The sequence below is a fragment of the Benincasa hispida genome, chromosome 11 (assembly GCF_009727055.1).
Source record: "Benincasa hispida cultivar B227 chromosome 11, ASM972705v1, whole genome shotgun sequence".
Taxonomy (NCBI): domain Eukaryota; kingdom Viridiplantae; phylum Streptophyta; class Magnoliopsida; order Cucurbitales; family Cucurbitaceae; genus Benincasa; species Benincasa hispida.
In genome coordinates, this window is record NC_052359.1 from 70,741,949 (window position 1) to 70,757,126 (window position 15,178).

The window sequence follows — 15,178 nt, forward strand, 5'->3', positions numbered from 1 at the left end:
AATAACTTGTATTTCTACAAGTTATCAGTAGCCCCATGAGCTTATGCAATATTAAAATAAACCATTGTGTCTAAGACCTGTCTCTTATACACATCTAGATGTGTATAAGAGACAGGTATTAAGGACTTCTTTAGTGAAGAATGATGATTCAGTCTGAATAATTTATTCATGCGCCATTAACCATGTTTGTTTTTCATTTAAGAGAATTAGTTCCTAGCGAAAATTGGAAGCTATGGAGATGATGATGCATGTTAGAACTGGGCACGTCGCCTCAGCTATGGCAATGGGAGGGTTGTGACTGCTTACAGAAATCTTATATTTTATTAGATAATGTATATATGGTTCCAGGTTTGAAAAAGAACTTGATTTTTGTAAAATGTCTTCTTGAACAACATTACTCTCTTAATTTTCAAGTAAATAAAGTGTCTATTTACAAGAATGGAACATTAATTTGTTGTGCTAATCTTGAAGATAATTTTTATGTGCTAAGACCGTTAGCAAATAAATCCCTCCTTAATACTGAAAATTTTAAAATTGTGGTAACTCAAAATAAAAGACTTAAAATTTCTCCTAAAGAAAATGCTCGTCTTTGTCACCTAAGGTTAGGACACATCAATCTCAATAGGATTGAGAGATTGGTTAATAATGGACTTCTAAGCGAGTTAGAAGAAAATGCTTTAACCTGTGTGTGAGTTATGCTTTGAAGGCAAAATGACTAAAAGATATTTTACTGGAAAAGATCATAGGGCCAAAGAACCCTTAGGGCTTGTACATTTAAACCTCTGCAATCCAATGAATGTTAAAGCAAGATGAGGGTTTTGATATTTCATCACTTTTACATATGATTATTCAAGATACGAGTATGTTTATTTAATGCAACAGAAGTCTGAAGCTTTTGAAAAGTTCAAAGAGTTTAAGGCCAAGGTTGAAAATTCATTAAATAAAACGATTAAAACATTTCAATCTGATCGAGACAAAGAGTTTTTGGATCTTACGTTTAAAAACTATTTGATAGAACACGGTATTGTATCCCAACTCTCACCACCTGATATACCTCGACATAATGGTGTATCATAAGGATAAATCGAACCTTGTTAGACATGGTTTGGTATATGATGAGTTATGCATCACTACCGGACTTGTTTTGGGGTGATGCAGTACAAAATGCAACATATATTTTGAACTATGTTCCATCCAGGAGTGTTACCAAAACACCTTTAGAATTATGGAATGGTCGTAAAGGTAATTTACATCATTTCAAGGTCTGGGGTTGCCCAATGCTTGAGGAAAATCCTAAGAAACTGAAACCTTGTTCAAAATTGTGTCTATTTGTAGGCTACTCTAAAGGAACGAGAGGTGGTTACTCTTACGATCCTAAAGAAAATAAAGTGTTTGTGTCGAAAAATGCTACATTTCTAAAGGAGGACCACATTAGGGAGCATAAGCCCCGCAGTAAGATTATGTTGAATGAACTTTCCAAGGAAACTGTTGAATCTTCAACAAGAGTTGTTGAAGAACCCAACATCTTAACAAGGGTAGTTGAAGTTGAGGGAATCTTGACGTAGTGGGAGGGTTGTGAACCCGCCTGTCCATTATATGGGTTTAACAAAAATCCTAGCTATGGTAGTTGACGGAGATGTTAAGGATCCATTGTCTTACAAGAAGGAAATGGAGGATGTTGACAAAGATTAATGGATCAAAGCTATGGATCTCGAAATGAAGTCTATGTACTTCAATTCTATTTGAAATCTTGTAGATCAACCTGATGGGATAAAATGTATTGGTTGCAAATAGATCTAGAAGAGAAAATGAGGTGCTGATGGGAAGGTGACAAGGCTAGACTTTTGGCAAAAGGTTATACCCAAGTTGAGGGAATCGACTATGAGGAGACTTTCTGGCCTGTTGCCATATTAAAGTCTATTTGGATCCTTCTGTCCATTGTCTCATATTATGACTATGAGATTTAGCAAATGGACGTCAAGGCTACTTTTCTGAATGGCAATCTTGAGGAGACCATTTATATGAAGCATCCTGAGGGATTCATATCCTAAGGTCAAGAACAAAAGGTTTCCAGGCTTAATTGGTCCATCTATGGATTGAAGCAAGCTTCTCGATCTTAGAATATAAGATTTAGTACTGCATCAAATCTTATGGATTTGATCAAAACGTTGATAAGCTTTGTGTTCTAGGCATTTGGAAGAGGCACAATTTGTTCTAGGCATTCAAATCTTTAGAGATCAAAAGAAAAAAACACTAGACTTGTCACAGGCATCGTACATTGACAAAATGCTTGTTAAGTTTTCGATGCAGAACTCCAAGAGAGGTTTACTACCTTTCAGGCATGGCGTTATATTATCTAAGGAGTAGTGTCCTAAGACATCTCGAGAAGTTAAGGAAATGAGATGAATCCCTATTACATCGACTGTTAGCAGCCTGATGTATGCGATGTATGTACTAGACCTGACATCTGTTGTGCGGTGGGGATAGTCAGTAAATATCAGTCTAATCTAGGATATGATCATTGGATCGCCGTTAAGAACATCCTCAAGTATCTACGAAGAACGAGGGACTACATGCTCGTTTATGGTTCTAAGGATTTGATCCTTACAGGATACACTGACTCAGATTTCTAGACTAATAAGGATTCTAGGAAATCCACATAAGGATCAGTGTTTACTTTTAACGAAGGAGCAATAGTCTGGAGGAGCATCAAGCAGGGGTGCATTGTTGACTCCACCATGGAAGCTGAGTATGTAGTGGCTTGTAAAGCTGCTAAGGAAGCTGTGTGGCTCAAAAAATTTCTTACTGATCTGGAAGTGGTTCTAAACATATCAAAGCCCATTACCCTTTATTGTGATAATAGTGATATTGTGGCTAACTTCTGAGAGCTTCGGAGTCACAAACGCAGGAAACACATAAAGCAGAAGTATAATCTCATCTGAGAGATTATGTTGGAAGTAGCAAGATACAACGAAAAAATTTCAGGATCATTAAGCACTCTAATTCATTAATTTTAGCAACAAATTAAGCATGCTCATACAATATGAAGAGAGTTTCAGAAATACCTTTGAAGAACATTTTTTATCTTTAAATTCAGCTCAATCTTCATAGCTATTAAGTGTAGACCACTAGAAGATCTTCTCTAATATTCTTTAGAACCTTAGATTGAGTGTGGGACTCAAAATAAGTTGAGATTAGAGGGAATTTGAAGTAAAAAACACAGTTTGCATGCTAAATTCTTAGCTCAATCTTGTGTGTTTTATTCATCTCCAGTATGCTGGGATTCTTCATCAAATGAAGATACCATCTACTTCACCAATTTAGGTGGATTTGAGTGGAATGCAAAGTGTTTTTGACGTGGAAAAATCCCACTTTTAATGGGTTTCACTAAAATCCATTTTCCTGTTTTAATTTTAAAATTCATTTCAAAATTAAAACCAATTTCAAGTTAGTTTGATAATTAAACATGTATTTATATTTCATATAATTACTAATTCTCTTAATTTGAATTTGAACATTTCAAATTCACTCATCACGCTATTCTAGGGTGTATTCTATTTGTAAGCTAGTAGGGGGACCTAATGGACCTACATATCATGGGCTCCAATGATTCGAGATTAACCGGCTAAACTCTTTAACCTAATTAACCACCATTCCTTAACTACTAGGTCACTCCACTAAAACCCAATAGTTGCACTCCTCTCACTGTAGATAATTGTGTCCACTCGAGATAATCATTCTTAGTAAGTTAACCTTTCACAGGTTGTTCATAATATCGGTTGGGTCAATAGCTGTTTTACCCCTGAGATTACCTCTTGTTCCTTAAGTCTCATTGATCTTCTAATAAACAATTAGTTTGAGACCCAATCATCAAACCGAGTCTCTCTCGGGCCATGAGAGGGTGAGCTCTTTGTTCAAGACCCAGAGTCAGCACTTAAGGAACAACCTCTCTACTATCTCTAAAAGCGGGTAGAAGTGAATTCTATCTTGCACCCTATGTCCCTAGCTATCTACCCAGTCTTACCCCTGAAATGGGAGGCTTATCGAGCCAGCGCTATTGAGCCAACCCTCACCCATGCAAAAGATAATCCCGAATAAACAGGAGTTCATAGTTAGCTTAGGATTAAGGTTAAATTACCTAGGTCATCACTTTGAAATTGTCAGTTTTAAATATTAAACAGTGTTATAAAGTAAGAGTGACTTATTTCTTGGTCTGATCTTATGTAAACTCTTTATATAGGATGCCCCCACTCCTTATGTCTCCACATGAACGAATCAGGATCATTTCATTTGTAGCACTTTACAACATTTATAACATCTACAAAGTGGACCGCATCCGATAGTATTCTAAAAATAAGGTACCCAACATTATTTATATACTATAGATCTTGGCTATTTACTCGAACTTGATCTACTCTTATGTCTCCATATAAAGTTTAAGTACTCATGTAATAGTCGTGAATCTTAAGTTTATTGGATTTATTTCTAAAACGAAATGAGCAATTCATATATTCAATAACTACTTTATTGAATCAAACTTCAATAACATCTTTATTGATTAACAGAATAAGTTTATTGTTTACAAACCACGAGTTTTAAGACATAAAACCCAACAGATTGTGCATCGAGGGGACGTGATCGTCACACAGATTGCTTCGGAGCACAACGTTACTAATCCATTTACAAAGGCCCTTACAGCTAATGTGTTTGAAAGTGTTAGATCTCAAAAAGAGCTATTATTCCTAGCTTAATTCAAACTCGTTAGTGGATTTTATGTGTTTATTTTTCTATTTTGTAGGTAACGAGCAACCAAGAGATAGAATCAGATATTTGAAGCTGATTAAGGCTAATTTGAAGCAATTTAGAGTAGATTTGGGTATCCAGGCTTCAAGGGACATGAAATGACCAAAATACCCCTTAGCATTAGTGTCACAATGTCGCGCAACGCTCAAGCCCAACATTGTAAGACAGTAGCGTAGCACGACATTTGACGAACGGAGAAAAGGCACGTGCGCGAGTGAGCATTACAATGTTGCCCTGAGATTTTCTATAAATATCTCCTTTTGCTAGGTCAAAAAATATGTTGAATTGTATTGAGAAAGGCCAAAAAAAGGCCGAAACTCTTCATGGAGACCGATGAGAGGCCTTGATTTCTCCTTTTCCTCTATATTTTAAGTATTGTAGGTTAGATTTACTTTTCTGGACAAACCTATGAATCAATGAGGTAATTTTCTATTAGTTATTGGATTGAGTGTTCCTTGTAATTTAATGAGTTATATGTTCAATTTTGTGCTTTAATTAAGAATTATGTTTTTTTTTTATATATTGCATGATTTAAATTTGCTTTTGTGTGTTGGACTGATGACCCTATCATGATTGCATGTCTTTGCTAGTTAAATTCAGGTTTACACGTATCCTTGTAATCGTCCATGCTTTGAATTTACCTCTGTAGCACAGATTAGATGAGCATGCTTAGGTGTATAGACTGACCTTTAATCTTTGCATTGCACGTTTAATCTAGATTTAAAGAATACTTTGATTATTTGAACATGGCTTTCCTAACACTTAATCAACATAGTTGAATCCTTGATCTTCATGCAAGTGTTTCTAGTTTTTTATGGCCGCTAAGGACCCAATTACATCTAGGAGCATGTAGGCTAGTTAGGGCACATTCTTTCCAGCCTTAGCTACGGATTAGGACACTCAATTTGGTTTGGATTAATTGATTGTCGGCCTTTGTAGAGATTGATTAATTCTTATCAAATTGAGTAGTTATGCATGCATAATTCGAATATTTGTTATTTGGCATAAAACAATGATTTAATTTACATCGAATGGCCACTTGATCTAAGCACTAAACGAGTCATTTACCATTCCATATATCCCTTGCAATTTACTTTTCTTGCATCTTTCTAAATCGAAACCAAAACCCCGTTTTTACTATTTTTCCTACAGCTAAATCTAATACAAAAAAAAAATAATAATTCTTTGCTTCTCTGTAGTTCAACCCCACACTTACCACTATTGCTACGTTTAGTAGTGATAAGAGTAGTTCGGTGATTTACAAATTTTTCTTTTGCTTCGGTTCGCACCAGCAGAGTATGGGTCTACGGAACAGGACACATATAGTCTAGGACAAGTGGAAGATGTTATATTGAACTCGTTTTATGCCTTAGTTTATTGATTTATGTACTTGTATATTAGTATGACTTGTGTATTGTACACCCCACTAGCTTTAGGACAAGTGAGAGATTATTGGAGTTGATGCCCTGAATCTCGTAAGGTTATGTAGTTTGTAATTGTATTGTATAAACATTTTGTTTATTTAATAAACTATGAGATGTTTTATTTGACATTTAGTAGCATTAAACCCACAAATCAATAAATTAACATCCAAGATTATCATCTGTAGCTTAAACATGTATGTAGAGACATACGGGTGGATCGTGTTTAAGTGATAACCTAAATGGTCTGTGGTAGATGGATAAGGTTGGTTACTTTATCCTAGTGACACTATGAATACGACCAACTTTGTAGATGTTACAATTGTTGTAAAGTGTTATAAATGATCTGATCCTGATCATTCATGTGGAGACATGTGAGTGAAGGTATTCTATACAAAGAAGTTTGTATAAGACCAGACCGCAAAAGTACAACTAGGCCAAAATATATTGATTTTAATTAATTAATGTTTTGATGATAACAAACCTGTTTTTATTTATTAATAATTTGAGTATTTTTAAAGTATTTATTACGTAGAGCTCGGAACAATGATTCCAACGCAATTTGAATCACCCAAATCGGAGCTCAAACGAAGAAGATATAGACAAAACAAGCTTAATAGAAAAATCTCGAGCTGATAACGTGGTCGAAGTTTTCTCATCAAAGTGAACCAATTGAAAGGTGCCACTTGGAGCAATGGAGGAGTGACACATGGTGGGTTTTTTTTATTATTGGATTGATTTTAAAAAGGAAATAAATTTAAAAAGAAAAAGAATTCAATATTATTTTATGTTTGTGTCTAACAACTAGTTTTTGATACATGGTATGTTTTTACTTTCTATTAGGTTTTTAAAAAGAAAATGAATTTAATATTTGTGTCTAACGGCTAGTTTTGGACACATTGTGGGTTTTTGCTTTTTGTTGTGTGTTTTTTTTTTTAAAAAAATGAATTTAAAAAGAAAAAAGAATTTAGTATTATATTTTGTTTGTGTCTTAGTTTAGTTTAAAATCTCCACTATTGATTTTTCTTTTATCCAATAGTCCAAATTAAATATGGTTTTCAATAATTTTTCTTCTCTATTTGAACTCATCTTCTCCAAATCATGACAACAAGTAACTCATTAAGCCACCATTATTGCTCTTTCTCCAAGTTTCAAGTTTCTTCTTTTCATCTTCTTCTTGAGAGAGATATTTTATGTTATGAGGATTGGTTCATTGAGTGTTAAACTTGTAAATCTACTCTTGAAGAGAGTTTTTCTCATATTGTTCTTCATTTCCAAATTCATTGTAAGGGTTGCTCTTGATTCCTAAAAAGAGTGGTTGTAACAGTTTGATTCTCAACCGTGGAAATGATCGGGTTTTATCTTGCTCCTGGAAAAAGAACATTGTAGCGATTTGACTTTAAGTCGTGGAAAGAGTCAAGTTCGTATTGACATACCCAAGAGGAGCTTAAGAAGTGGATGTAGGCCAGTTGTGCCAAACTACTATAAAATTCTTGGTGTCAATTTCTCAATCCCTCTCCTCTTTAATTGCAATTTGTTGTTATAGTTTAGTACATTAAATTAATTGCAATATTTTTTCTTTAAATTAATTGTTCATATAGTTTTAAATTCTCTATAGCCATCACCAATTTTTTTTTATTGGTGCTTTAAAGTGTGATTCTTATTTTCTTGTTTAATTCAAAGTGAAATTATTTTCATAAGTTTATTGTTTAAATTACATATTATTAAAATTGTATTCATTTGTTTAATTGGGTTCATATTAGTAAAAAGTTGTAATTAATTTTAATAAACTCCATTCACACCCTCTAAGGTTGTCATATCGATCCTACAATTGTCAGGTCATAGGGGATATAAAGGAATGTTGGGACTATCAAGTGTCGAGTTCAGACTCCGAATTTTGGGCTTGGGACGTTACAAATAAACTCTAGATTATATTTCAAAGGTTGAAAGTCTCATTTGGTAATAATTTTGTTTTTACCATTTGGTTTTAAAATTCTGATGAGGAAACACTCAAATTCTTAGTAAATTCTTTAAAAAAAACTACTTTTGAAGTTTTTTTTAAAAAACAAAAAAATGGCTTGGTTTTGAAAAGTTTTTTAGAAAGTGCATAATAAAACAAGGAAACGTGTCGGCACGAGAAACTCGCAAGGGGACTTTGAGCACTCCTTTGGTTCGAATGCTCCACTAAAACTTACCTGCAAAAGAGAACTTGCACCGATGTGGTATTGAGCAGAGTACACTCTAATACCTAAGTTAGTATAGGGCGTATTTAACTCAGCTAAGCATAGAAAGAATTACTTACCACTTGAAGTTGTGGATATGCAACTATTAATAAGAACCTTCCTCTGACACTCATTAGGGGATATGTGTAATACCAATGATGTTAGGATGGATGTGACCCTTGAGGTTGTAGAGTGTTAGTGACAAGCTTGGCTCGATCATTTTCCTTTGGTGTAGTTTTGTCGGCTTGGTTAGTCGACCTGAAATTCAAGAGTCTCTTTCCCTTTTGAGATGCATAGATCCCTATGCAAGTCTCTATTCCCGTTTAGGCTCAGATCCGCCCGTGGACTTTGGATTATTCTTGGGGTAGGCCTCAACCAAACACATTTATAAGCTACCAGATAGTTTTAGTTAATTACATAATTAGTAACATATTTGCATATTAAAAGGAACACAAATGCAACCAAGACATCTTAAATTAAAATAATTTACATTTAAGTAGTTAGCCAAATTTTAATATCACATAATTTTAGACAATTTTTAATTTCTTTAGCCATATATAAAAATTTCCTTTTTTCTTATCCGGTAGTAAGTGGCTGAGTTTGTGGAGGAAAATCCACACATTATTGAAAACAGTAGAAAAAGACCTTACAAGAACATAGTGGGAAAGTGCTTAGTTGTTGACGAAATAGTGAAAGCATATTATCAAAAGCAAAACCGGTGAAGCTAAATTATAGGAAATACCTAACTTTTTACTTGTTAAAAAAAAAAAAAAAAAAAAAAAAAAAAAAAAAAAAAAAAAACTTTGAAAAATATCACTGAAGTTTTTGTTATTACCTCGATTCAGAAATATATTAAACTTTCAAAAGTTACATTAATATATTTATCTTTTTAAAAGAAAGTTCGAAAAATATTATTACTCATTGTATATGGACAAAAACTGTTTATTAATATGCAAAATATACTTTCTTTTTGCATATTAAATCTAAATATATTAACACACATTTAACTAAAATACAATTTTGTTAAAATATTTAAATCTTAAGGTGTCACGACGGTATAACTTTTGAAATGAAGTATCGTAATTATATTTTTGAACTTTTTTTAGGTAAGGGTATTAATGACTTTTGCTTTCATTTTTGTTCGTTTGCTTCTTTTGAAAGTGAGATCTGAGCCTACTGTTTTAATTGAAAGTGACTAGAAAAAGCATCAATGCCAAGACGACGAAAGAGTAGTAATTGGTCGGAAAAATTCGAAGTCCTTTTCAAAAGGATTTGCAGTTCCAAAGCAGCCGTATACCAACCAAAATATAAGATAAGTCCAATCTTTCCCACCAACCATCCAAGGTTAACATGGTTCATTCTTTATAATCCTTTTCCGACCTCATGTGTTCTTGTTCATCAACAAACCATCCGAATGTTGAATGATAATCGACATGTTTCATCCAATAAGTCACGTTTGAATTGACATGTTATTTACTCGATTGACAGACGAACCAACATGCTCGTTCAACTTAAAAATATATTAAGCCGAGAGTCCAAAGACATCTTTCAATACATGAAAATTTATTACACATGTAGAGCCTAATCTATCCATAACATAGATGCAGCATAGTCTTCCAAAGAGTTAACCGAATGCATTATTAACATTATATCGGAAAGATTTATCGTTGAGCATCTGCATACCTACTAGTTTCTCGTAATCTAGAACCAAACCAAAACGAACCAGCAAAGCAAACCAACCAAGAAACTTGACCGACTTAACGCAAGGGGTTGGCATTTTGGTAGGAAGTAAACTTACCCATAACAGAAACTAAGGTCCATAACAGAAACTAAGGTCCATAACAAAGAAGAAAACAAACAGTTCTTCTAGAGTAGTAGCAGAACCAGGATATAGAGAAAAGTGAAAAGTGCTTAAAAGTTCCCCCACCTTAAGCAAAATCCACTTCTCACTGCTTCTTCCATAAGCACATTATAACTTGTTTTTATACCAGAAAACGCCTCTCTTGTCACCTTCATCAGGCTCCACGTAGATGCACTCTTTTGCCTCTCTCCACATTGCTTTTACAACTGGAGTCCCATCAAAGTGATAGTACTGACCCAAAATTGGCTTGATTGCCTTGGTTGCTTCCATGGCGTGGTAATGTGGCATTGTGGAGACCAAGTGATGAGCCACATGAGTGTCAGTGATGTTGTGAAAAACCTTGTTCAAGATGCCATAGTCTCTGTCTACTGTTGCCAATGCGCCTCTTAGCCAGTCCCATTCTGAGGAATCGTAATGTGGCAATGCCGGGTGAGTGTGTTGAAGGTATGTGATCAGGACAAGGAATCCGTTTACAATTAGCAGTGGCACTCCGTAAACACAGACCACCCAGGCAAAGCCTTTGGCTAGAACAAGGCGGTAGAGCCCGTAGGCGATGGCTAGCAGCCCAGCATCGGAAATGAATATCTGCAACCGCTCGCGGTCAGAGTAGATGGGACCGTACGGGTCATAGTGGCAGGCAAAACGGTCATAGGGACGGCCGGAAACATTGAAGGCCAAGTAAAGAGGCCAGCCTAAGACCAGTTGGATGGTGAGAACGAGGACTCGGCCAAGTGGGTTGTTGAGGTATGTGGAGTACCATTTCATGGCAGATTTCTGTTTAGGGACAAAGACTTCATCTCGCTCGAGAGAACCAGTGTTGGAATGATGTCGACGGTGGCTATACTTCCAAGAGAAGTAGGGGACCATGAGGAAAGAGTGGAGGATTAGGCCAACAGTATCATCGAGCCACTGGTAATCACTGAAGGCGTGGTGGCCACACTCGTGAGCAATGACCCATACGCCAGTCAGGACACAGCCTTGGGCAGCCCAGTACACAGCCCAGGCTGGATAAAATAAGAGGCTAGGAAGGTTTTGGAAATAGGTGGTTGCAATGTAATAGAAGATAGAGGCTAGTGTAAGGTCATAAACGACATAGGAGAATGAACGAAGGACTGACCGTTGAAAGCAATGTGGGGGAATGGCTTTTTTGAGCTCACCAAGGGTGAATGGGGGTTTTGTGGATGGTACTCGCTTCAAGTGGTCAGAATCTGACTTCTTGAGGGACGAAGGAGAGGACATTCGACCTCCAGCACCCATTTTTTCAAGGATATTGTCCTGAAACAAGCAAAAAATCGAAGTACATTTGATCAAATAAGAGTCAAAGCACCAGGTCCCACATTTATTGCTTAACAGATTTATAAATACATATGTTAAATGCAAACCTACTAATTCAACGTACGCCTACCACGAAATTAAAGGGGAAAACGTAAATAAAAGGGCCAAAGGAGAAGGGGTGGCAGTACAAAGAAAACCAACTTCCCAAGACACTTCACCGCCTACTCGAGGCGGAAAGAGAAGATAGAATACAAACAGGAAAAGTCTATGACAGAAATATTCTGTAATTTAAAAGCGCAAGTGGAATCCTCCGGTTTGTATCAACTAGAGGGCTTGGTAAGTTTATGAACGCCTGGAAGAGCGATAAGGTGGCTGTCAACTTCACATTTACGTCGGACAAATGGCCGTATATTAAGTATTTTACAAATTGTTTGACCCTACCAAACATTTGAGAAAGAAAAATTGCTTATTGTGAAACTTAATTAAACTAGAATGCAAAAAGAAAAAAAAGGGCTATCCTATTGTCTTCTTCTATATTTGTTGATCAAGATGTGTGATTTATGGGTTTTCTAGGAGATATCAGGATTGATGGGGATTGTTTTAATAAAATAATATTCATTAAAACTATGTTCGTTTAATCGTGTTATTAAAACAATTTAAGTTCACCTAATCACAGAAGAAAAATAATTTTAAAAAGTATTCGGCAGAAAAGGCTGCTCAAATTGTTACTCAGCACACTGTAGGACAGAGGAATTTTCTTCTGTTTTTTTCCCCTTAGAACACAATATACACATGGTGATTGGTGAATGCTACAGAAGCTAAAACCGATACGGCGCCTATCCTAATTGACTCGGGAACAAAGACCGGGAAACCCCAAATACACCTAGCTTTTAGTAAAAGGAAAACCTATTAGAACAACCATAAATAAAAGATAATAATAATAAAATAGTTAACGTCAATTAAGAGTTAAAAAAATGCATTAATATCAAATACGACAAGAGAACAATGTGGTGAAAGACCAAACATTTCTTTAGGCATGGTTTCAAGAATCTTTAATCGGGTCGAAAGAGACATCCACAGTTTCTTCTCTTGAAAAATACATTTCGGAAGTTAAAAATGAGACATCGCCGTTCAATAAACTGATTAATAAACCTGTACAAAGAGGAAAGAAACAAAACGAGTTTCCGATTTTCCAAGAAATTGACAAATCCTCAACATCACAAGCTCAAACACGCAATAGCGTAGCCATTGCAGACGAGAGCCAAATCTAGATATCCAGATCGAATCCATGCGATTTCAAAGGCTCCAAAGAGGAAAATAGCAAGCTAACAAATAAAAATTAACTCTCATCCGTCATAGACTCTGTCGGAACCTAAAATCTAACCATTTAATCACTGTAGACGCAATAATCTTTGTTCAGAATACAATTAAAAGCATGCAACACAATAATGAACAATAATCTAAATCTTAACACAGATCTACGCATTACAACGAACATTAATGGAAAAACAAAACAAAAAACTACATAAAAGTCAATCACATTGACTGAAACAAAACAAGAGAAAGAGCATAATGAAGAATCCAAAAAAGGCGAAAAAAGAGAAAGAATCAAACAGAATGCGAACAGAGAACGATACCTGAAAGAGAAGAAGAGGACCGAAGTTTCAGAGAGCCTCGCACTCTCCGCTCTGTCAATCTCTCTCTTTCTCTCTCTAGAGAGCAGTGGCCGCCGCCTTCAGATCGCCGGCAACGAAGCCTTATTTCTCTCTCTCTCTCTGAATTTTTATTATGGAGGCACTTCTTGGAATATGAGCGACTCGTATTTAAGCACAAACGGCACTTGTGGCTGTGGGCCCGGTCATCGCAGACTTGTGCTTAGGTGTCATTCTCTTATTCGTTCCTTATCTTGCGTTGGCAATTTCGTCTCTGCCATTGCCTGTAAACGGAAATGCCAACAATCTCCACCGTCCGTTTGGAAGTTGTGATATTTTGACGGTGTAGATTGTACCTGGGGGATCGAAAATATCTCACGGGCTGGAATTTTACGCCATGTGAATTTCTCTTTTTTTCTAATTTACAAAAATAAATTGAAATTGAGTTTATTGAAGTGATTCGTGGTTTTCCTTCCCTTTCTTTTTAATTAAAAAAATTGTAAAATAGATCCACATTGGTAATAATTCTTTTTAGTTAGAAAATGTTTGTAAATTGTATTTGCATTTGATTAATTTTTTTTATTCAACTAAAACTTTGAATTATAAATTTATGTAAGCTCAACTATTTGAGTTAGGTTATAGATCTAACCCTCGTGAAATGTGTTAAGTACTAATGGAGCGATCATACTCAAAAGTAAGGTATTAAATTTTCTAGACATATTGACAATTTCGTTGGTGTTTATACATGTCTAGTGAATCTAACATTGATATAAAGAAAAAATCAGCATTACTCCATTTTGGATCGATAGTTATAGCTCAAAAGGAGTAAATTTGGAACACAATAGTTATGTGAGAACCAAAAAAGTGTCGGAAACATGCCAAGTGAGAGTATACCAGAGAAAGAGGAAATTGAGCCGAAAGGCCCAATATGTCTGCCTCAACCTCATAGGCTGAGGATGAAGCCAACACATCTCCTTTGTGGAGACCCACTTCTCATGTGCCACAACCTTGACTTACATGACGGAGCTCGACCAACCTCTTCAAGTCCCATTTGTAATATGCTAAGAGGAACCCTAGGATTCACTCCCCCTTTAAATAAGAGATCGTAAAACCATGAAAGCTAAGTGAGTCTGTCTCCTAAAAAGGATTGCTCTGATCCTTTGTTAGTAGCGAACTTATGTGCTAAACACGACACTGGTATTCTATTTGGTCAAAATATGATGTTTTTTGCTTTGTTGATAAAAATTTGGGAGTAGAATGGCATAAATCTAAGAGAAAGTTACAAACTTACATCCCATAAATAACACGCCCCTTAAGGGTTGTTTATTTTGCAGGTATCCGAGATTTCCATGGAGTGGACATCTAAATTACAATTTTTTTTTTTTTTTTTTTGCAGTATTGTAAGATGTCCTGTCATCTGAAGATTCATACGCATTCTAGGATGCCCTTATGGAGGTATCTCGAGAGTTTTGAATACCCTTCTGATGTTGGGATCGATGTCTTACATCTCGTAGTTTGTAAATTTGTAAACAAATTAATGAATAAATACAGTATTATTTATTTGAAATAGATAAAGTGTTACTTATTTTTTGCATAACTTAAATAATAAACTAAGATTCGAGGTTATTTAATGTAACTCAAATAGTATATGGTTGACATATAAGCGGATCGTGTTCAAGGAATAACCTAAAAGATCTATAGTATGTGGATAATATTGAATACCTTATCCCAATAACACTATGGATATGACCTACTTTATAAGTTGTAAGTATTACAAATGATTTAATCCAAATCATTCAGTGATAAGTGAGGGTATCCTATATAGTGAGTGTACAAGACTGGACTACAAAATATATACTCTCTTTGTAACCCAATTGATTGAAGAGATTAATATCTCAAACGATAACCATGTAACTCAATCTCATACCTGAGTAAGTTATGAAT

At 35.3% G+C, this 15,178-nt stretch overlaps 1 protein-coding gene across 1 annotated transcript; it reads right to left on the minus strand.

The window, feature by feature from the left end:
* Positions 1 to 9,945: 9,945 nt before the first annotated feature.
* On the minus strand, positions 9,946 to 13,385 carry LOC120090365 (delta(12)-fatty-acid desaturase FAD2). The gene is made up of 2 exons (XM_039047978.1): positions 13,220 to 13,385; positions 9,946 to 11,582 (listed from the first exon to the last, which is right to left on the minus strand). Exon 2 carries the CDS (start codon positions 11,562 to 11,564, stop codon positions 10,416 to 10,418), a length of 1,149 nt encoding a protein of 382 aa, XP_038903906.1. The 5' UTR covers positions 11,565 to 11,582; positions 13,220 to 13,385; the 3' UTR covers positions 9,946 to 10,415.
* Between the last annotated feature and the right edge of the window lie 1,793 nt (positions 13,386 to 15,178).